Genomic DNA, 22,319 nt, shown 5'->3' with positions numbered 1-22,319 from the left:
GCCATCTATACCCACCTCCATCCTGGATCAAATCAAATCAAATTGTATTTGTCACATGCGACGAATACAACGGGTGTAGACCTTACCGTGAAATGCGTACAAGCACTTAATCAACAATAAAGTTCAAGAAATAGAGTTAAGAAAATATTGTTACTAAAGTCACATTTCAAAATTGTAATATTTCTAAACAGAACATTTAAATAAGAAATCAAATCAAATCAAAAAGTAACAAGAAAATGACATAACAATAACGAGGCTATATACAGGGGGTACTGGTACCGAGCCAATGTGGGGGGGTACAGGTTAGTTGAGGTACTGTGTAGTGATAATGCATAGACAAAAACAAAGGGGTGGGGGGGTGACCATTTGACTAATTGTTCAACAGTCTTATGGCTTGGGGGTAGAAGCTGTTAAGGAGCCTTTTGGTCCTGTACTCCGGTTCCATTGCCATGTGCTAGCAGAGAGAACAGTCTATTTTTGGGCCATTCTCTGACATCGCCTAGTATATAGGTCCTGGATGTCAAGAAGCTTGGCCCCGGTGATGTACTGGGCCATACACACTACCCTCTGTAGCACCTTACGGTCAGATGCCGAACAGTTGCCATGCCAGGCAGTGATGCATCCGGTCAGGAAGCTCTCAATGATGCAGCTGTAGAACCTTTTGAGGATCTAGGGACCCATGACAAATATTTTCATTCTCCTGAAGGGGAAAAGGTTTCACAACTGTCTTGGTGTGTTTTGACATTGCTGATGTGGACACGAAGGAACTTAAAACTTTTCATCTGCTCCAGTTGAGCCCTGTCAATGTTAATGGGGGCCTGTTCGGCCCTCCTTTTCCTATAGTCCACGGTCAGCTCCTTTGTCTTGATCACATTGAGGGAGAAGTTGTTGTTTTGGCACCACACTGCCAGGTCTCTGACCTACTCCCCATAGGCTGTCTCAGTGTTGACGGTGATCAGGCCTACCACTGTTGTGCAAATTTAATGATGGTGTTGGAGTCATGCTTGGTCACGCAGTCGTGGGTGAACAGGGAGTACTTGAAGAGGCTAAGCACGCACCCCTGAGGAGCCCCATTGTTCAGGATCAGCGTGGCAGATGTGTTGTTGCCTACCCTTACCACCTGGGGACAGCCAGTCAGGAAGTCCAGGATCCAGTTGCAGAGGGAGGTGTTTAGTCCCAGGGTCCTCAGCTTAGTGATGAGCTTTGTGGGCACTATGGTGTTGAACGCTGACCTGTATCCAATGAACATCATTCTCACAGTGTGGAGTGCGATTGAGATTGCGTCATCTATGGATCTGTTGGGGCGGTATTCGAATTGGAGTGGGTCTAGGGTTTCTGGCATGATGGTGTTGATGTGAGCCATGACCAGCCTTTCAAAGCACTTCATGGCTACTGTGTGGTAATCATTCAGGCAGGTTACCTTTGCTTTCTTGGGCACAGGGACTATGGTGGTCTGTTTGAAACATGTAGGTATTACAGACTCTGTCAGGGAGAGGTTGAAAATGTCAGTGAAAACACTTGCCAGTTGGTCCGCCCATGCTTTGAGTACACATCCTGGTAATCGGTCTGGCCCCACGGCTTTGTGAATCTTGACCTATTTAAAGGTCTTGCTCACATCGGCTATGGAGAGTGTAAGCACACAGTCGTCTGGAGCTGGGGCTCTCATGCATGCATAAGTGTTGCTTGCCTCGAAGCGAGCATAAAAGGCATTTAACTCGTCTGTTAGGCTCGCGTCACTGGGCAGCTCGCGGCCGTGTTTCCCTTTGTAGTCTGTAATATATTTCAACCCCTGCCACATCCAACCAGCATCAGAGCTGGTGTAGTACGATTCAATCTTAGTCCTGTACTGATGCTTAGACTGTTTGATTGTTCATAAGAGGGCATATCGGGAATTCTTATAGACGTGTGGATTAGTGTCCCACTCCTTGAAAGTGGCAACTCTAGCCTTTAGCTGGGTGCAGATGTTGCCTGTAATCCATGGTTTCTGGTTGGGAAATGTACATACGGTCACTGTGGGGATGACATCATCGATGCACTTATTGATGAAGCCGGTGACTGAGGTAGAATACTCCTCAATGCCATTGGATGAATTCTGAAATGTATTCCAGTCTGGACTAGCAAAACAGTCCTGTAGCGTCCATATTGAGTGAGTCACTGGTACTTCCTGCTTTAGATTTAGCTTGTAAGCTAAATCTAGAAATATGGTCAGATTTGCCATGTCTTGTCTCCATGACTCGTCTAATTCCTTGTACCGTTCCATCAGTTCATGTTCAATCCAGTTGGATTTCAAACAAGGACAGTTCATTTTTTCTCTCGGAGAGATTTAAATCCGAGGGATTCCTGCAACGCAGGTTGTAACCAGTGAAGTCATTGAGGTCGACTGCCAGATCAGATGCCACGCCAGATATTTGATGCGCGTGCATGCATAGTAACATGCCGTCATTGATACACGTTCAGATTGTATGGGTCTTTATAGCACTGCTAAAACATCTCTGTCGCATCTGCTGTTTCTGCAGCAACATTGATCGTACTTTATCACAAATGCGTTTCACTCTATCAACAAACTCTCCAAATAATGACGAAAATCTGAAAATACCACTAAAATAACCAAAGTTTAAAGAAAGGCTATCGTAATCACAATCACGGTGATTGATTCCTGTGTGCACGTACAGAATGTCCTGTACATTTTGCTTTGAACTTGACTGACCACGCCTCGCTCTCTGCCTCTCTCACACCCCCACCCCCACCCTACCCTATCACCCATATGATTGAGGGCCCTGAAAGCGTGGCCTCCACCCCCTGTCACCGGTTGAGTGGGAGTAGGTGTCGGGTGACCCATTCCCAAGGCGGTGGGCGCTTGATGCCTGGGGGGGAACTATGTTGGTGTGTAGGGGTGTGAGAGGGGTGTGGAGATGAGGGGTGCTGCAAGGTGAGAGGTACAGAGACCCCCTAATAAGTGTCACTGTAATTGACCTATGAGGGTTCACGTGACAGAATCCAGAGGGGCAAGGGGCAAGGGTCAATGGTTATGTAAATGAGGAGCAATATTGTAGCAGAACATCGGCACTTTGATAAAGACACTCCCATACTGTACACTCCAATTCAGTCCTTCCAACCAATACTCTTGAATGTGTAAACGTGTGTGTGTGTGCGTGTGTGTGTGTGTGTGTGTGTGTGTGTGTGTGTGTGTGTGTGTGTGTGTGTGTGTGTGTGTGTGTGTGTGTGTCTGTGTGTGTGTGTGTGTGTGAGAGAGAGCTGTTCTATGTGAGGTGATTTATGCTTGTCATTCAACATGATGTCAACCTTGAACTGAGAACAGCTGTCACCCTGGCAGGGAAAGTGTGTGTGCGTTTGTGAGTGTGCTTGCGTGTATGCGTTCGTGCATGTGTGTGCGGCACGCAATGCAGGGGTCTCCCGGGGAAGGTGACTCCATCCTTTTTTTGTAAATCAATATTTCTATTATTAATATATAGGAAAAACCTTGCCAGGCACAGTCCAATAACAGAGCAGAATCACAGCAATAATTCATATAACTGTGTTTGTGTGTGTTAATTGAATTCTATATCGTGGAAACACTTCAATGCTCTCCACATTCCAGTACACTCCTCATATAACACATTGCATTAGCAAATCAGCAGTGGATCATCGACTTGAATTATTCATTGTTCCGTTCTAATAAAACCACCTCATTCACCATAATGTAATAGTTTTAGCTGACAACGGCCGTGAGGAGCTGTATGAGTGGTTTGATAGTGACATGTTCCAGGCGGTTTGGATAGATTTAGGATTTGGCACCTTCCCACCACACACACACATAAATCATACGTGCACACGTGCATGTAGACAAAGCCAGCACGCACGCACACACACCGACACAAACACACATGCAGTCCTTCTGAGTTCAGGAAGATGTGACCTTGGGATACATATTGCAGCATTATGTGATTATGTGTGTTAGTTGAGGAAGGGGGGGGGGGGGGGGGCAAGAAAGCAATTCCCATAATGTACTCTGCAGTATGGGGCTGGGCCGAGGAAGTAGTGCGGGTGTGACTGCTAGCAACTGAGAGAGAGATGGGATAGGGGAGAGAGGAAGAGAAGGAGGGAGGGGAGTCGGACAGTCGAGACGGGATAGGTGAGACCATGGCGTGTGGCGGGGGGGGGGGGGGGGGGTGGAAGGGGGATAGAGTATAAATGAAAAGAGGATATTTGGGGGAACGGACAGTGAAGAGAGTGGTTACAGTGGATGATACATGCCCTAGTAGCTATAGCGCTCATGACTAGCAGCAAGCAAAACAACGCCGACTACACGGGGTTCTGAACTCACTGAGCGCTGTCGCTGCACTTAAACGGAACAAACAGACAATTTGGATTTCTGAAGCACACAAGGGAGCCCTATGGAGTACGAGAAAGAAGACAGACCAAAAAGGAGAGCTATGGGTGCTGAGGAGAGGGAACCATAGCGATCCTGTGAAACTACTGTCTGTAAATCTACGAACGGAACAACATGAAGTGGTGGGAGGGACAAGAAAGTGACCGTTTCCCTGTGCTACTGCAACTGAGGGGAGCATGATGAAGCAGCACTCTTTGGCAGCATGAGAGAGTAGAGGAGGGTTGGGCAGCAGAGGGATGCAGAGGGATGCAGAGGGGAGGAGAGGGGAGGGGAAGCGAGGGAGGGAGGACAGCATTGGAAGACAGCTGGAGGGGAGACAGAGGAGGGAAAAGTCTTCAGAGACATTTACTCATACAGAATGCTCAGCACTGACCTAGCATTCACTCGCCTTAGTCTCTCTCGTTCTATCATTCCTTCCCTTTGGGTCTCTGCCTTCACTGTATCCCCTCCCTTTGAGAAGGTAAAATGGTGCCTCGAGCCTCATCTACCTGAGATGTAAGAATGTGACCTTAGCCATCCCAGTAAGAACTCAAGGAGACAAAGAAAGGCATGGAGGACAGAGCCTCCCTCCCTCACCTCCCTCCCTCCGCTTCTCCCCCACGCTCTCTCTATCACACACACTCTCTCTATCACACACGCTCTCTCTATCACACACACTCTCTCTTGCTCATAGCAAACCGGTGAAGGTACAGTGCTCAGAGCAAGGCCTACATGCGAGGACATGGATGGGGATAGGGTGGGCCGTAAGTTGTCATTTTTGTTCCTTCTTTCACTCGTTGTTTTGCGTGTGAGGAGTCATCTGTTGACAGTGAGTCGGTTTTATTTCTTTGCCACGGGGGCCGTGACAAGGTGAGTGACCGTCCTGTCTGAAGGTTTGAACCGCTACGTCAGGACTCTGGTGAAAGGTTGTGGCCACACATACCTAATTATAGTTATCCTCGTGTATGTTCAGTGTTTTGCATCGGGGGATGGTAATCCAACGTGTGTGTGTATGGGGGATTGCTGTACGTGTGGAGTAAAATAAAATAGCGACAGGTTGAGGAGGTAGTTTGTCCAAATGATATGTTCTTGTGTAATGGCTGGCAGTGACATCATTGTGTAAGAACTAATACTGTGTGTACCTGTAAGTTCTGATGGAGGCATGCCTTGTTTTACTGCAGTTTACTGTAGTATCATGTCGTGAGTGAGGCAACAACAACAACAAAAATCTATATTTCAGAACAAGTGTGGTTTGCTACACCGGCTACAATATTTTAAGAATCATCGTCGTAAAATACACGATACATTCAACTTTGTATTTGTCTGTATTCGGTAAGCAATTGTAAACTGAATCCTCTCAGGTGACGGCTCCACGATAACTTCAGTGTCTTCATTTTCAGCACTGTGTGGTGTGCTTCTATGTGGGAGAGTAAGAGTTTGCACGGAGTGCTATTACTATAGTGTACGCAAACTACATTCAGCCAATAACCTCTGTTTGTGGCATCCATAATTGAAGACCGGGTCTCAAGTGAGACTGAAGTGTATGTCTGCTAAGAGCTTCGCAAACGTACTGTTCAGTGAGATGGACTGCGGTGTTCTCGTTGGTGTATTTAGAAGTTGGAGTCAGTATGACTGTTGTAAGGAAATGGAGTACAGTATGTCAGAGATTCAATAACCCCGTGATTTTGATGGGCTACTGTAAGACGCCAGCGTGAAAAATGTTTACCGATGACATTTTTTGGGACAAACATTGACCCAAACATCTGATGATTTGAATGACGTACAAATCTGATTGGTGCCTGATTGATGCCAGGATCAACATGTTTTGTCTATCTTGGTACGGCACTACATTAAAACATCTGGGTTGTAAGAGTCACAGCTTGTTTTTCTGATGGACATGATCCGTTACAATTGGCCGCAATCTTTGCATGGACACAATGCATTTTGGGGAGTCCTCTGTAGACAACTTTTTTTGCGAGACAGGATTTACCATTAATTGTTGGCATGTCATCATGGCGGAGTCAAGCTTTTATGCTTGTGATGGGTAAGATATTATGTGCATTGACGGCTAACCTACTAACAATTTGACAACACCACAATCGTCAAAATAGACAAGTAAAGACGCACTGATGTGTTTGTTTTAAAGCAGTTAACAATATCATTCTGAGGTGTTTGGAAGTCCAGGTTGCTGGTTTTGCAGTCAGATGACTGTGTTAAATGGCTGGGGTCCAGCAGGGATGTATCCTCAGCCCGACAGAGTTCCAGCATCCACCACCATGTTCTCTAGGGAGGCTTCCTCAGACTTGCCCAAAACCTTGGTACTCTGGGAAAGAGGAGGCAAGGACTCATGTGGGGTTGGCTATTTTCATGGTCAATAGTGAATGGACAAACCAGACAGAGTTATGCACAACGGAGCTGAACCTATCAATAGGCCACAACATGGAGTTTTCCAAGTAAATAAGACCAATCTTGTTTAGCACTGAGAAACAACCGTCATGTTGTTGCATGTTAAGGTAAGTTCATAACTATTTCATTTTGTTTCAAATTTGTTTACATTTAGTGATGCTCCGTGTTATTAATATTCATCAAGAGTGGTTTTGAAACTATTCTATCTAACCTTTCACAGAAATAGTACTTTTGTCTGAGACCAAAAAGTGCATACAGTATATTTGTCAGTTTGTGAAAACAATCATTTAAACTCACCATTGGGCTTATTATTCAATATGTGGCTCTCATCAGACCCAGTTCTGCTGAGGAATGTCTTTTATAATCCGCATGACAACCGGGAACTAAATATAGATTTTTAGAGATGGAGTCCGATTTCAGATAAGCTTTATTTCTTTTGATCAGGATTTCCCGGAATTGAGAGGTGTTTTAAGGGAGCGGAGGAAAGAGAAAGCGAGAATAACTCCAATGGGCTGATGACTTAAGAGCTGGAGGAATTAGTTGTATTGTTTGTTATGTAATGCAGTTAAGATCCCAATAGAGAAACGAATGAATAATGTAGCTTGGCTAGGCTCTTCCTAATTCTATATTCTGAGACCAGATTTACTGACGGCTATTTAGAAGTTTTGACTGATTCAAGTAGTGCACTCATGGCAAAATACTTTTAGTGTTGGCAGCTCCTTCCACACACACACACACACACACACACACACACACACACACACACACACACACACACACACACACACACACACACACACACCTAACTGCGCTATACCTAATTGCTGACACTGGACAGCAGCTGCTGCATGTTTGACCAAGCACGTCTGAGTAGGATTTGACCTGTGAAACGGAGTGTGTGTGTCTATAACTGAGTTTGTGAGCATTCATTTGCATGTGTGTGTCACTTTCAGTCCTGTCTGTGCCGGAGACCCCTCTGTTGGCTTACCGCGACACACTCTGCAGTGATCCTTTGGCCTTGGTGTTATCTTAACCCCTGCCAGGCCCATTTATTAAGAACCCTCCCACTGAGACCCAGATACCTGCACTACATGTATTACATATCCACCCCCCCCCCTCTCTTCTTCTCCAGGCTCAGCAGAAAAGCTGACTTTCCTCTCTCTATTTGTCTCACTTTCAGACAGCCAGAGGGAGAGAAAAAAAGGAAGTGTAGAGCGAGAGAGAGAGAGAGAGAGAGAGAGAGAGAGAGAACCTATCTGCAGCTTGAGTTGCTGTTTTTGTCTCTCTATCCAGCAAGATTAAGTCTTTGGATGTTGCTACAGTGCTGTCTAAAGGTAGGAGCTACACACAGCACACTGGTGCATCGGCCATAACCCAGCCTCACAGCCTCCACACTTCACCTGCTATCATTAATCACCCCTTCTCACCGGTAGTAATTCCACGGGGACGTTTTAGAGCTCATTTGTCAGGGGTTCGTAAAACAAAACACTGTAATATTTCTATGCTCATTTTTTATTTCAAAATACAATAATGAATACAGCTCATTATTAGAGACAAGCATTTCTGGTGTTCGGTGCGAGAGGGGCCTGGTTAGAAACATGCGTCACAGAGGAACAACTGCAGCAAAAACATGCATGACCACACGGAGACAGACAGTCAGAACGCAAAACTCTGGGACTATCCCGGCTAGCTATCCCGGCATTCAGGAGTCCAGCGGAGACGTCAGAGTGAGTGACAGGGGAAACGGAGGTGATGTTTGTTTCATCAGGCTACATGTATTGCTTTGTCCCCTAGCCGTCGGTAGCAGTGTGTGTCGATGTGTGTGTTCGTGCATAAAATTACAGTACAATATAAATTATTATTATTTGTAATTCTTGAGGTTGCTTTGGATAATTAAGTCGGATTGTGACTTAGTTGTGGTCTCTGGTTGTGGCAACAATCTTCCCAGACTCATTTTTCACCCTGATTCCAGCTGATGTCTCAGACTCCCTACATACTGATTTACACACCACACTCGCAATTGCACATAAGTTGAATTCATTTACATTAGCCATTAAGTAAGTCTAGCGTGTACGCCCTACAGCTAGAGATCAGCATTGACCTTTCACTGTTTAATTAATGATCGTTCAGATGTGAGCTCCTCAAACTCAGGCCAACTTCCCAAAGACCAAGCAATGATGGCTACAACAGTTTCCACAGCTAGAACAACCACCATGTCATGGCATAAAGTACAAGTCACATGACTGCGTGGTACAAAATTCAACAATGTCAAAGTTCAATACTCGACCCAAGAGAAATCTAAAACTAGAACGGCTAGGAGATCTGAGGAGACAAATAAAAAGTAGAAGAGAAAACATGCTTTGGCAGTGAATAACGTAAAGGCAGCCAATGACAGGCAGAGACAGCCAATGACAGCCAATGACAGGCAGAGACAGCCAATGACAGGCAGAGACAGCCAATGACAGGCAGAGACAGCCAATGACAGGCAGAGACAGCCAATGACAGCCAATGACAGGCAGAGACAGCCAATGACAGGCAGAGACAGCCAATGACAGCCAAAGACAGCCAATGACAGGCAGAGACAGCCAATGACAGCCAATGACAGGCAGAGACAGGCAGAGACTATCTCCAGATGAGGTAGGGCACTCCTGGGCACAGAATCAGTGTGGCCCCTGGCTTAAGCACTTTAAACCACATCAGACAGTACCAGAGGCACCCAGTCATATAACTACAGCTACACTCCCATAGCCTGTCTGCTCCCCCAACAATGTCTGTTGAAAAAAAAAATACCAAGCCAAGACTTTTAGACACAAGGAGCAAATGAAGACGACATGTTACAAACATTGTCTACAGTAAATAATGTCACTCATTTGCGGTTGTGATGTTGTTTCGCAATTCCAACGTTTACCTGTCCTTTTGGATGCTTTTTGCGATCCTTCACAGACTGGCATACGCTCTCATGATAATGTAATTAAAGCCCTTACGTCTCTGAAGGTAGTTTGAAACGCAATGGGTGGAACGTGGAACGATTGATTGTATAGCAATTACATCTCACGTTGTCTCCCAAATACAATCACAACCAAGTGCAATACTCACTCAGCTAAATATGTAACGTCCGAAGAACATCCCAGATCAATTACCTCAGCGGAGAGAGGTCCCATACATTCGAACATTGATCGTTTAAGACGGCGAGGACCACACCTGAATTAGCGACAACAATCAAAGCACACCTCTAGAGTACAACTTGGTATTAGGACAAAACTTCGAAATATATGTGTCGGTATAGAAATGTTTCTCTTATCTTACTTTTTTTTCTGTTTTCCCTGAAAGTGCTCAGCTTGTGTGTATGTGTAGGTCTCTTTGTGTGGACTTCTGATGTGCAAATCAGCTACGTGGCTTGTATGTGGTGGTTGAAGCTTACGTGTTGGTTCGCGTATAGTCAATGTGTCTGCGTGCTCACTTGAGTGTCAAGGGTTACTGCAGGCGGACAAAAGGGGATACATCATTTGGGGATTGGGCTTTTTGTGCAATGTGTATTACAATATCATCAAAGACCAACAGATTAATGATCCATCCATCATCGTAGGCAGAATTGTGCCCGTCATAATGTGTGCAAAAAAATATCATGCTAATATATGATGCAGTAGTAACTTAGTATGAGGAAGCAACACAGGATAAAATATCATATTGGAGGTGAAGCAAGGGTTCAGAAGGGTTGGCGACTGATAGAATCATCCCTGGCTTCAAACACTCTAAGGACACTCAAACGCATATTCACACACGTGTATACACCCACACTGCCCGCAGTGACATCTGAAGGTCATTCACAAGCTTATACCCTTGTACATAAAAAACTAACACACAGACAAAAACAATCCATCCATACCATTCGCACACAGAACGGTTGTCATTTTGGACACACACTAGCTGTCAGAAAAAAACAGGGGAACTTTTTTTGCCCCAGCCATTATGCATCGCTAAGTAATGTGATAGAGCAGGAAAAAGAGAGAGAGAGTCAGAGAGCGAGAGAGAGAGAGAGCAAGAGAGGGAGAGAGGTAGAGAGAGAGAGAGAGAGGGAGAGAGAGAGAGAGAGAGAGCAAGAGAGAGGGAGAGAGGTAGAGAGAGAGAGAGAGAGAGAGGGAGAGAGAGAGAGGGAGGGAGAGAGAGAGAGAGAGCAAGAGAGAGGGAGAGAGGTAGAGAGAGAGAGAGAGAGAGAGAGAGAGAGGGGGAGAGAGGTAGAGAGAGAGAGGGAGAGAGGTAGAGAGAGAGAGAGAGAGAGGGAGGGAGAGAGAGAGCAAGAGAGAGAGAGATGGAGAGAGCGGGATCTTTCCCAGTAATCACGGCTGTTTTAATTTGTGCCAGTTTGCTACAGTAGGAAAATAATCCTGCAGAGACAGGACATGTTAATTTTTATGTGGATCCTAATGAATTGATATTTCTCTAGGAGTTGATACATTTTTCAAAGGGAAAATCAGGTCTAAAATGTCCAGGTGTAAATTACAAATGTCCAAGTGTATATTACTTCAGAACCCTTTTTAAACCTCAAATACTGTACACATTTTAAATGTCCTGCATTGCACTTCACATGTCCTACGTCTGTATTTTAAGAGAGACTAGAAGCGAGGAAAAAGGGGAAAGAGGAATGTCGTTTGGAGGCTGCCGTCCACTCGCCTCCTCCGCCTTTTGTGGCTTCTTGTCAAAGCAGAGAGAAGATAAGATGGCCGACTGAAGACAAAGGCAGGGGTGGCGTGGGTGGCGTGGGTGGCGTGGGTGGCGTGGCTGGCGGCTGGGGCTTCCCACAGCGGCAATTTTGTTTGGCTGGACAAGGGGAGGGAAGGAGAGGGTGTGGGGTGAGGCAGATGCTGGACAAGGATTCAAGGAAGGGTCGCTATACATCTTCAGGCAGGAATGCTTTCCTGGAGGTTATGGTTCATCGGAAACAGAGGGGCAGGGAAAGAAGAGAGCAGAGATATATATGAGCTCAGCGATATAGTACATATCGTACATCACATCCAGCTATTGAACATATACAAGGAAACAGCACCCCTAAGATCAACACACTGAAGATATGTCCCACAGAATAAAGTCACGTGAGGGTAGAAGACAAGATGGTTTAAACGTCTAGGTCAGTGCTTTCTAAAGTAGGCACTGGTTGTCTTGCCAACCGGACTTGTTTTTTAAATCTGATTTCCATGCTATTGTTGTTATTTACATCCCACTGTAGGACCAGGGGGAAAAGTCAGGGACTAACTTGTACAATCCCATACACCAAACACAGACTGCACGACACACACCCATCACCACACCACATTGGCTAGGGCCACAACGCAAACACAGCAATAGCTACTGTGCAGAAACAGGCAGGGTTGGATCTCTCATGGAGTTAGTGTGGGAAACAGGTTAGATACGAGTCACTTAAAACCTAGTAAAAAACATGCAAACACATTGCCCTGAGACATGGCTGTAGACTCCCATAGCCTGCAAAAAAAAAAAGCTGTGACACATGTGCTTAGTCCCTTTGTAGATGCTCTAAAGACCATCTACTATCTACTATCAGTAATATTTCAACTAACTATCTACTAACCCCATCTCTAACTTAACTCTTATAGTAACCCTAAACTTAACACTTACCCTAATCCTAGCCCTAACCTTAACCTTTATTCTAAACCTAACCTTAACCCGAGCAAGCAGTTTCTTATCAACAGACGGTTTGCTGATAGTATGACCATGAAAATCCAGGCCTATCCAAATAAAGTAGGACCGAAATTCATCCTGGAACCTTGCATGGCGGAGTCTACAGCCACGTGTCAGGTCAAACAAACACCTGACTGCAAACGAATGAATCGTGTTCGACGACAGATTTGTGCAGAAAAGTTCTGTGTTTGTATCTGAAGTTAGGATTGAGCCCCCTACAGGCTTTCAGAATCAGAACTGCTCAGATCTAAGGCCTGGAAGAGAGATCGTTAGGTAGAAAATAGGTTGAAGGTAGAAGGGAGAGCAGACCAGAGGGGGAAAGGTAGGATAGGATTGACCGTTCTATTGGATGATATCAGGACAGAGGTTGAGAGTGAGACTGTGTCTCAACAGTCCTTTCCATGTCTCCCGTCCTTCACGGCCACTGATACATGAGACGACAGCACACTGTTTTAATCTATTGCCCTTTCACATCAGTGGTCATACAGGACATGAGCCAAGGACACACTGCTATTATCGTAGTTAAATATCAAACAGAATTGGAAGTTCCCATCACCATGGTAATGAGAGAGTGGGATAAACAGCAAGGTTTGGGGAAGAAGGCCATAAGGGGCCACTTCTTCTTGGGTAACGGGGGTCACATGACCAGCACAAAACACCAATCACAGATTGTTACCAGCGTGAGGGGGGGGGTGTGGCTCCAGCGAACCTTGGGCCTCCAGGACCATGCAGGCCGGTTATAGCTGCCTGGCTCATGGCAATATACACACATACACATGGGGCACGCACACGCACACACACTCACACACACACACACATAAAAAACGCAGACGCACATACCGGCAGGAACACACATTCAACACAAAGAAGAATAAAAGAAGGGGAAGAGGGGATATTTGTCAGCCTTGTTCAACCATTGTCAGGATGTTTTAAGAGAAATGTTTCAATCCACTTTTACACCGGACATATTTCTGGCACGGGTTTCCCATAGTATCTATATTTAGTGACGTTTCTGGGGTTATTCCAGAATGTTGTGACTTGTTAGGTATAAATGATGGACCACCCTCGTCAGTGCACATACGGACAGCTGAAAGAGAAAGCTAATTGAAGTAGATTTGAAGACTCTCCAGTTTTGCCTCAAAGGCATTGCCTCAAGTAGATGACAGAAGACGAGAGCGAGAGCGCTAAGAGAGAAGGACAAACACAGCAAAGAGAAATGAAAGAAAGAAAGAGGAGGATAGCGCAAATCCGGGGACGCGTCATTAGAATTTCACAACCTTGGAGAAAGAGTCCTAGAGCAAAGCAATATACAGATGTAGGATTTTAATATGATCACCCTGTTGCAGCACAACTTTCCCGGAAATGCAGGAAATGTTACACTTGTGCTGTATTTGAGGGTTAAAAAGGTTTCTGAAGTTTGTCATTTCCACTTAGAAATTTCAAACTTGATTTTCCCTTACAGATATGTAAAACTCCAGAAGAATGTCCAACTTCCCATTTCCTGTTGCTGCAGAATTATTTTCATGCGGCAGCAAACTGGCTCAAATCAAGATCCTACATCTGTAGAGGTATCGAGGAAGACATAGGACGGCTAAAGAAGAAGACATCACTTCAAGAGAACTTCAACAAAAGGGCGGTTCTCACTTGGTTCCCTCCTCGGTGCCCCCCTCTGCATCCAGCTTGCCCTCTTCCTCCATCTTCTGCTCGTCAGAGATGAGCTCCTGTTTCTTGTGGCGCCTTATACACTTCACCACCACCATGGACAGGATGAGCAGAGCCAGCGCACCGCCGACTGATGCCCCGATCGCCACCGCTATTGTCGAGTCCCGCGGGGGTGGCACTGTGGGGGAGGGGGGTGGGGGGAGGAGAGGGGAAGGAGGTGAGATAGTTCTGTAAATAGAGTGTACAGTTGGCAAAAGGCTGATTTGACCAGTGTGAGGACACAACAAAAAATCAATCACTTAGATCATGTATTTTCAGACTCGGGAAGCAACAGCAAAGTAACTTGCCCCCTGTCCCTCTTCCTGCCCGCTGCCTTGCCCCGTCCCTCGTTCTGCTCCACGCCTTGCCCCCTGTCCCTCTTCTTGCTCCCAGCCTTGCCCCCTGTCCCTCTGCCTGCTCCCTGCCTTGCCCCCTGTCCCTCTTCCTGCTCCCCGCCTTGCCCCCTGTCCCTCTTCTTGCTCCCCGCCTTGCCCCCTGTTCCTCTGCCTGCTCCCCGCCTTGCCCCCTGTCCCTCTTCTTGCTCCCCGCCTTGCCCCCTGTCCCTCTTCTTGCTCCCTGCCTTGCCCCCTGTCCCTCTGCCTGCTCCCTGCCTAGCCCCCTTTCCCTCTTCCTGCCCCCCGCCTTGCCCCCTGTCCCTCTTCTTGCTCCCCGCCGTGCCCCCTGTCCCTCTTCTTGCTCCCCGCCTTGCCCCTTGTCCCTCTTCCTAGACCCCGCCTTGCACCCCTGTCCCTCTTCGTGCTCTCCGCCTTGCCCCCTGCCCCTCTTCCTGCTCCCCGCCTTGCCCCCTGTCCCTCGTCCTGCTCCCCGCCTTGCCCCCTGTCCCTCTTCTTGCTCCCTGCCTTGCCCACTATCCCTCTTCTTGCTCCCTGCCTTGCCCCATGTCCCTCTTCTTGCTCCCTGCCTTGCCCCCTGTCCCTCTTCTTGCTCCCCGCCTTGCCCCATGTCCCTCTTCTTGCTCCCTGCCTTGCCCCCTGTCCCTCTTCCTGCTCCCCGCCTTGCCCCCTGTCCCTCTTCTTGCTCCCCGCCTTGCCCCCTGTCCCTCTGCCTGCTCCCCGCCTTGCCCCCTGTCCCTCTTCTTGCTCCCCGCCTTGCCCCCTGTCCCTCTTCTTGCTCCCTGCCTTGCCCCCTGTCCCTCTGCCTGCTCCCTGCCTAGCCCCCTTTCCCTCTTCCTGCCCCCCGCCTTGCCCCCTGTCCCTCTTCTTGCTCCCCGCCGTGCCCCCTGTCCCTCTTCTTGCTCCCCGCCTTGCCCCCTGTCCCTCTTCCTAGTCCCCGCCTTGCACCCCTGTCCCTCTTCGTGCTCTCCGCCTTGCCCCCTGCCCCTCCTCCTGCTCCCCGCCTTGCCCCCTGTCCCTCGTCCTGCTCCCCGCCTTGCCCCCTGTCCCTCTTCTTGCTCCCTGCCTTGCCCACTATCCCTCTTCTTGCTCCCTGCCTTGCCCCATGTCCCTCTTCTTGCTCCCTGCCTTGCCCCCTGTCCCTCTTCTTGCTCCCCGCCTTGCCCCATGTCCCTCTTCTTGCTCCCTGCTTTGCCCCCTGTCCCTCTTCTTGCTCCCTGCCTTGCCCCATGTCCCTCTTCTTGCTCCCTGCCTTGCCCCCTGTCCCTCTTCTTGCTCCCTGCCTTGCCCCGTCCCTCATCCTGCTCCCCGCCTTGCCCCTGTCCCTCTTCTTGCTCCCAGCCTTGCCCCCTGTCCCTCTTCTTGCTCCCTGCCTTGCCCCCTGTCCCTCTTGCTCCCTGCCTTGCCCCCTGTCCCTCTTCTTGCTCCCCGCCTTGCTCCCTGGCCCTCATCCTGCCCCCCGCCTTGCCCCCTGTCCCTCTTCTTGCTCCCTGCCTTGCCCCCTGTCCCTCTGCCTGCTCCCTGCCTTGCCCCTGTCCCTCTTCTTGCTCCCAGCCTTGCCCCCTGTCCCTCTTCTTGCTCCCAGCCTTGCCCCCTGTCCCTCTGCCTGCTCCCTGCCTTGCCCCCTGTCCCTCTTCTTGCTCCCTGCCTTGCCCCCTGGCCCTCTTGCTCCCTGCCTTGCCCCCTGTCCCTCTTCTTGCTCCCCGCCTTGCCCCCTGTCCCTCATCCTGCCCCCCGCCTTGCCCCCTGTCCCTCTTCTTGCTCCCTGCCTTGCTCCCCGCCTTGCCCCCTGTCCCTCTTCCTGCTCCCTGCCTTGCTCCCTGCCTTGCCCCCTGCCCTTACGTTCTGTGACGACAAACATGTTGATGATTCCGTGGCCCTGGATGCGGTCAGGGGGGTTACGGACGTAGCAGTTATAGACTCCCTCGTCCGACAGCTGGACATCAGAGAGGGTGATGGACAAGTCGTTCTTTTCCAGGTTACCCACAAACTGCACCCGGTCACTGAACCGGTCTGTCCGCATGGGCATCATCCCCTTCTTATAGGTCATGAACTGGAGGAGAGAGGAGGAAGAAGAGAGTGATTAGCAGAAAGATAGACAGGAAACATGTCGTTGTTATTGAACCCAGGACTCCTGGGAAAACAGTGGCAATTATTACTGAGAACAGATGTAGGATCTTCATTTCTAAACTCTTTTTGTTATTGAGAATCCAGATGAGCTTCGTGATTTACATACATTCACTGAAAACCCGCAATACACGGTTATATTAACAGTATTGCACTTTTCATGTACTGCAGTCTAATTTTGTCCAGCTCATAGCCTAACCACTGATGAAGCAACATTATGGGCCTAATGTTAAAATCCTGTTGCGGCAGGATTATTTTGCTACGGCAATGCTGAACAAATTAAGATCCTACATCTGTAGACTATCCTGGCTAAATAAATAAAAGTCAAATGAAAGACGTCAAAATAGTTGGAGAAAGCATGGCTTTTAAAAAAGCAGATCGGAGACAGGAGAGAGAGAGGAGTGGGAGATGACACCGGAAACGTAAGGAGGATGGAGAATGCAAAAGAAAAAAGATTTGTCTTACTGTATATCATGGCAGAGTGAAGAAAGAGCCAGGCATATGGTGTCCATTTTAGCCTTACATCTTACCCCTCCTTGAGCCAGTCCTCACCTTCCTTGAGTCAATCTGAGACCGAGGGTGTCCTGAAATGGAAACTGTGCATCTGCCGGACATTGACACAAGACAAGGGCAGACACACGGTCTGGTCTCTCACCATCTCCTCAGTCTCGTTGGTGTTCTCCTGGTAGGTCCAGTTCATGGCAAACTTGTTGACGTCCACCTTGTAGCAGGAGGTGAAGATGCACTGGATCTTCACCATGGTGCCGTTCAGGACGTTGATGCGGTTATGGACCAGCACATCCATACTGGACGCAGGGCAGGCTGGGGGAAGGAGGGAGACGGAGGGGATTGGTTAAGAAACACACAGATCGGCTACACATGGAAGTATGGGTGTTGATTGTTTGCTGTTCCGCAGGAAGGAGTGAGTTCATTCAGGAGAAAGAGCATTCCGATGACACACATATGTATGGCGATCGTCACATAAACAAACGGCTACGGTGCGTATTTCAAAGGGTTCATTTTTTGTCAGCGAAATCCTCTGTAAAGTGACCACCATTAGCAGACGGTGATAGCGGTATTAGAATAATGCTTTAGCAGTAGTGTTCTGGACGCTCGTTGTCCTCACAACCTGGGAGGCATTGCGCAGCACAGAACCAGAACCGTAGCAACATCTCGGTATGCACACAGTGACTCACTCCTGCTCCAGGTTACTCCTAACGCAGCTCCAGACACACCTTGCACTTCCTCCGCATTGCCCTGAACCATACCGAAAGGAGCATGTGAAGGAACGCTTAGACAGCATTTTGAACAGTCGTTTGAAGCAGTGGTTCAGCTGTATAGGCACAGAGGAATTCTACCCGGTTATTCTGCCCTGTAAATTGTTTCACTCATAGGTATAATGGAAACCATTGTTTGCGGATTGGCGTTTTGTTGCGGCGATGGCTTATGCATGAGCATTGGCTAAAGCTGCCAAAAACGAGTCTGGCTGAATCTCCTGAATACATAACTCATTGAGGCATTGAGGCAGAACTGTGCTGTATACCTGTGTGTGCCTATAGTGCTGTGTCTGTGTACTGCGTATGATGACAATGCACATTATTAGTGTGAACATTAGCACGTCTGTTTGTTTCTGTGTGTGTTTGTGTGTGTTGTGTGTGTGCTGGGCAGGCACCAGAACGAATAGGTTGGAAGGGCCTTTGATATCCATAGGTGGGCACGTTTTTTCACGGGTCCTCCTATGTGTGCACCCGCTTGCTTGCGTTGGAAAGATTTTTCAAATACTGAGGAACTATCATTCGCAATGGATGTTTAAAAAAAATGGCTTTGTTTACAATGTGTGAGATGAAGAAAATATTACTGAGAACCTCAGCTCAGCATTTCAAATCATTGTCACGGGGTTAGTCATAAAAATCTGCAAATTATAAAAATATAAAAGTAGAAATTAAACTAAGGCCATATGGACACGTTGATACACTGTGGTCCATTGGCAGCTAAAGAAATTTAGCATTCATCTCTCTACTCTGCCTCCCTTTGACTTGAGCTATTGATATTGCAAAAATTTATCAAATCATCAACTGGGTCCGGCAATAAGCTGTCGCTTGCGAACTTGTAGCATTGTATCAACTAGCCCCTTCCAGACTCTCAGAGTTTCCCACGCCAGTGAGCTTGGGACAGACAGCGATTTTTATAACGTTTCCAATGGGATCATCCGCTCAGGATACTTTGCATTTCCGACCAAGGCTCGGTGATCGAGGACAGGAGTGTTGGAAAGAGTTTTCAAATACTGAGGAACTATCATTCACAATGGAAAAAAACCAGACTTCGTTTACAACGTGTGAAGAAAAGATTACTGAGAAGATGGGCTTATTAGTGGTGGACGTGGAAAATTACTGTACTTAATACATGCATTAACAGAAATTACTGTAACCGTGCTCCCTCTGCTGTTTTCTGAAGTCCATCATCAGCTCTTTCGTTTTGTTGACGTTGAGGGAGATTTTCCTGGCACCACTCCGTCAGTGCCCGCACGTCCTCCTTGTAGGCTGTTTCATCATTGTTGGTCATCAGGCCTACTAAATTAAATCAAATAAAAGTTGAATTGTCACGTGCACCGAATACACCAGGTGTAGGTAGACCTTACAGTGAAATGCTTACTTACAGGCTCTAACCAACAGTGTAAAAAAGGTATTAGGTGAACAATAGGTAAGTAAAGAAATAAAAACAAAAGTAAAAAGACAGTGAAAAATAACAGTAACGAGGCTATATACAGTGGCGAGGCTATATACAGTAACGAGGCTATATACAGTAACGAGGCTATATACAGTGGCGAGGCTATATACAGTGGCGAGGCTATATACAGTAACGAGGCTATATACAGTAACGAGGCTATATACAGTGGCGAGGCTATATACAGTAACGAGGCTATATAGAGTGGCGAGGCTATATACAGTGGCGAGGCTATATACAGTAACGAGGCTATATAGAGTGGCGAGGCTATATACAGTGGCGAGGCTATATACAGTAACGAGGCTATATACAGTGGCGAGGCTATATACAGTGGCGAGGCTATATACAGTGGCGAGGCTATATACAGTAGCGAGGCTATATACAGTGGCGAGGCTATATACAGTGGCGAGGCTATATACAGTAACGAGGCTATATACAGTGGCGAGGCTATATACAGTAACGAGGCTATATACAGTAACGAGGCTATATACAGTAACGAGGCTATATACAGTGGCGAGGCTATATACAGTAACGAGGCTATATACAGTAACGAGGCTATATACAGTGGCGAGGCTATATACATTAACGAGGCTATATACAGTAACGAGGCTATATACAGTAACGAGGCTATATACAGTAACGAGGCTATATACAGTAACGAGGCTATATACAGTAACGAGGCTATATACAGTAACGAGGCTATATACAGTGGCGAGGCTATATACAGTGGCGAGGCTATATACAGTGGCGAGGCTATATACAGTAGCGAGGCTATATACAGTGGCGAGGCTATATACAGTGGCGAGGCTATATACAGTGGCGAGGCTATAACATTAGCGAGGCTACATACAGACACTGGTTAGTCGGGCTGATTGAGGTAGTATGTACATGTAGATATGGTTATAGTGACTATGCATATATGATAAACAGAGAGCAGCAGTAGCGTAAAAGAGACGTTGGCGGGTGGTGGGTGGCGGGACACAATGCAGATAGCCCTGCCAGCCAATGTGCTGGAGCACTGGTTGGTCGGGCCAATTGAGGTAGTATGTACATGAATGTATAGTTAAAGTGACTATGCATATATGATAAACAGAGAGTAGCAGCTGCATAAAAGAGGGGTTGGGGGTTACACAATGCAAATAGTCCGGGTAGCCATTTGATTACCTGTTCAGGAATTGTAATGCTTGGGGGTAAAAACTGTTGAGAAGCCTTTTTGTCCTAGACATGGCATTCCGGTACCACTTGCCATGCGGAAGTAGAGAGAATAGTCTATGACTGGGGTGGCTGGGGTCTGTGACAATTGTTAGGGCCTTCCTCTTACACCGCCTGGTGTAGAGGTCCTGGATGGCATCTTAGCCCCAGCAATGTACTGGGCCGTACGCACTACCCTCTGTAGTGCCTTGCGGTCGGAGGCTGAGCAATTGTCGTACCAGGCAGTAATGCAACCTGTCAGGATGCTCTCGATGTTGCAGCTGTAGAACCTGTTGAGGATCTGAGGATCCATGGCAAATCTTTTTAGTTGCCTGAAGTGGAATAGGCTTTGTCGTGCCCTCTTCAGAACTGTCTTGGTGTGTTTGGACCATTCTAGTTTGTTGGTGATATGGACACCAATGAACTTGAAGCTCTCAACCTGCTCCACGACAGTCCCGTCGATGAGAATGGGGGCGTGCTCGGTCCTCCTTTTCCTGTAGTTCACAATCAACTCCTTAGTTTTGGTTACGTTGAGGGATAGGTTGTTATTCTGGCACCACCTGGCCAGGTCTCTGACCTCCTCCCTATAGGCTTTCTCGTCGTTGTCTGTGATCAGGCCTACCTAACACTGTTGTGTTGTCTGCAAACTTAATGATGGTGTTGGAGTCGTGCCTGGCCAACAGGGAGTACAGGAGCGGACTGAGCACGCACCCCTGGGGGGCTCCAGTGTTGAGGTGCACTGTGGCAGATGTGTTGCTACCTACCCTCACCACGTGGGGGCGGCCCGTCAGGAAGTCCAGGATCCAGTTGCAGAAGGAGTTGTTTGGTTCCAGGATCCTTAGCATAATGATAGGCTTTGAGAGTACTATGGTGTTGAATGCTGAGTGAAGACACCTGCCAGTTGGTCAGCACATGCCCGGACAACACATCCTGGTAATCCGTTTGGCTCTGTAGCCTTGTGAATGGTGACCTGTTTAAAGGTCTTACTAACGTCGACTACAAAGAGCATGATCACACAGTCCTCCGGAACAGCTGATGCTCTCATGCATGCATCAGTGTTGCTTACCTCGAAAGCTAGCATAGAAGTGATTTAGCTTGTCTGGTAGGCTCGTGTCATTGGGCAGCTCGCGACTGTGCTTCCCTTTGTAGTCTGTAATAGTTTGCAAGGCCTGCCACATAAGACGAGCGTCGGAGCCGGTGTAGTACGATTCAATCTTAGCCCTGTATTGACGCTTTGCCTGTTTGATGGTTCGTCGGAGGGCATAGCAGGATTTCTTATAAGCTTCCGGGTTAGAGTCCCGCACCTTGAAAGCGGCAGATCTACCCTTTAGCTCAGTGCGAATGTTGCCTGTAATCCATGGCTTCTGGTTGGAGTATGTACATACAGTCACTGTCAGGACGATGTCCTCAATGCACTTATTGATAAAGCCAGTGATGGAATAATCCCGGAACAGATTCCAGTCTGTGCCAGAAAAACGTTCCTGTAGTTTAGTATCTGCTTCATCTGACCATTTTTTTATAGACCGAGTCACTGGTGCTTCCTGCTTTCATTTTTGCTTGTAAGCAGGAATCAGGAGGATAGATTTGTGGTCGGATTTACCAAATGATAGATTGAATATGCCTGTAAACACTCCAGCCAGCTGGTCTTCACATGCTCTGAGGACGCGGCTAGGGATGCCATCAGGCAGTCAGCCTTGCGAGGGTTAACACGCTTTAATGTCTGACTCAAGTCGGCCATGGAGAATGAGAGCCAA

At 47.5% G+C, this 22,319-nt stretch overlaps 1 protein-coding gene across 1 annotated transcript in view; it reads right to left on the bottom strand.

Moving 5' to 3' along the window:
* Nucleotides 1-8,268: 8,268 nt before the first annotated feature.
* The window catches only part of LOC109909255 (sodium channel subunit beta-2-like), a 24,017-nt gene continuing 9,966 nt past the window's right edge, over nucleotides 8,269-22,319 (bottom strand). Inside the window, exons 2-5 of the mRNA XM_020508318.2 lie at nucleotides 17,306-17,472; nucleotides 16,366-16,576; nucleotides 14,114-14,309; nucleotides 8,269-11,691 (exon numbers count right to left, since the gene is read on the bottom strand). Of these exons, the coding sequence (XP_020363907.1) occupies nucleotides 11,664-11,691; nucleotides 14,114-14,309; nucleotides 16,366-16,576; nucleotides 17,306-17,472 (602 nt within the window). The 3' untranslated portion in view covers nucleotides 8,269-11,663. The remainder of the gene's footprint in view (nucleotides 11,692-14,113; nucleotides 14,310-16,365; nucleotides 16,577-17,305; nucleotides 17,473-22,319) is intronic.

Source organism: Oncorhynchus kisutch, linkage group LG18, assembly GCF_002021735.2.
Source record: "Oncorhynchus kisutch isolate 150728-3 linkage group LG18, Okis_V2, whole genome shotgun sequence".
NCBI lineage: Eukaryota > Metazoa > Chordata > Actinopteri > Salmoniformes > Salmonidae > Oncorhynchus > Oncorhynchus kisutch.
This window is presented reverse-complemented; position numbering and strand designations above follow the sequence as displayed.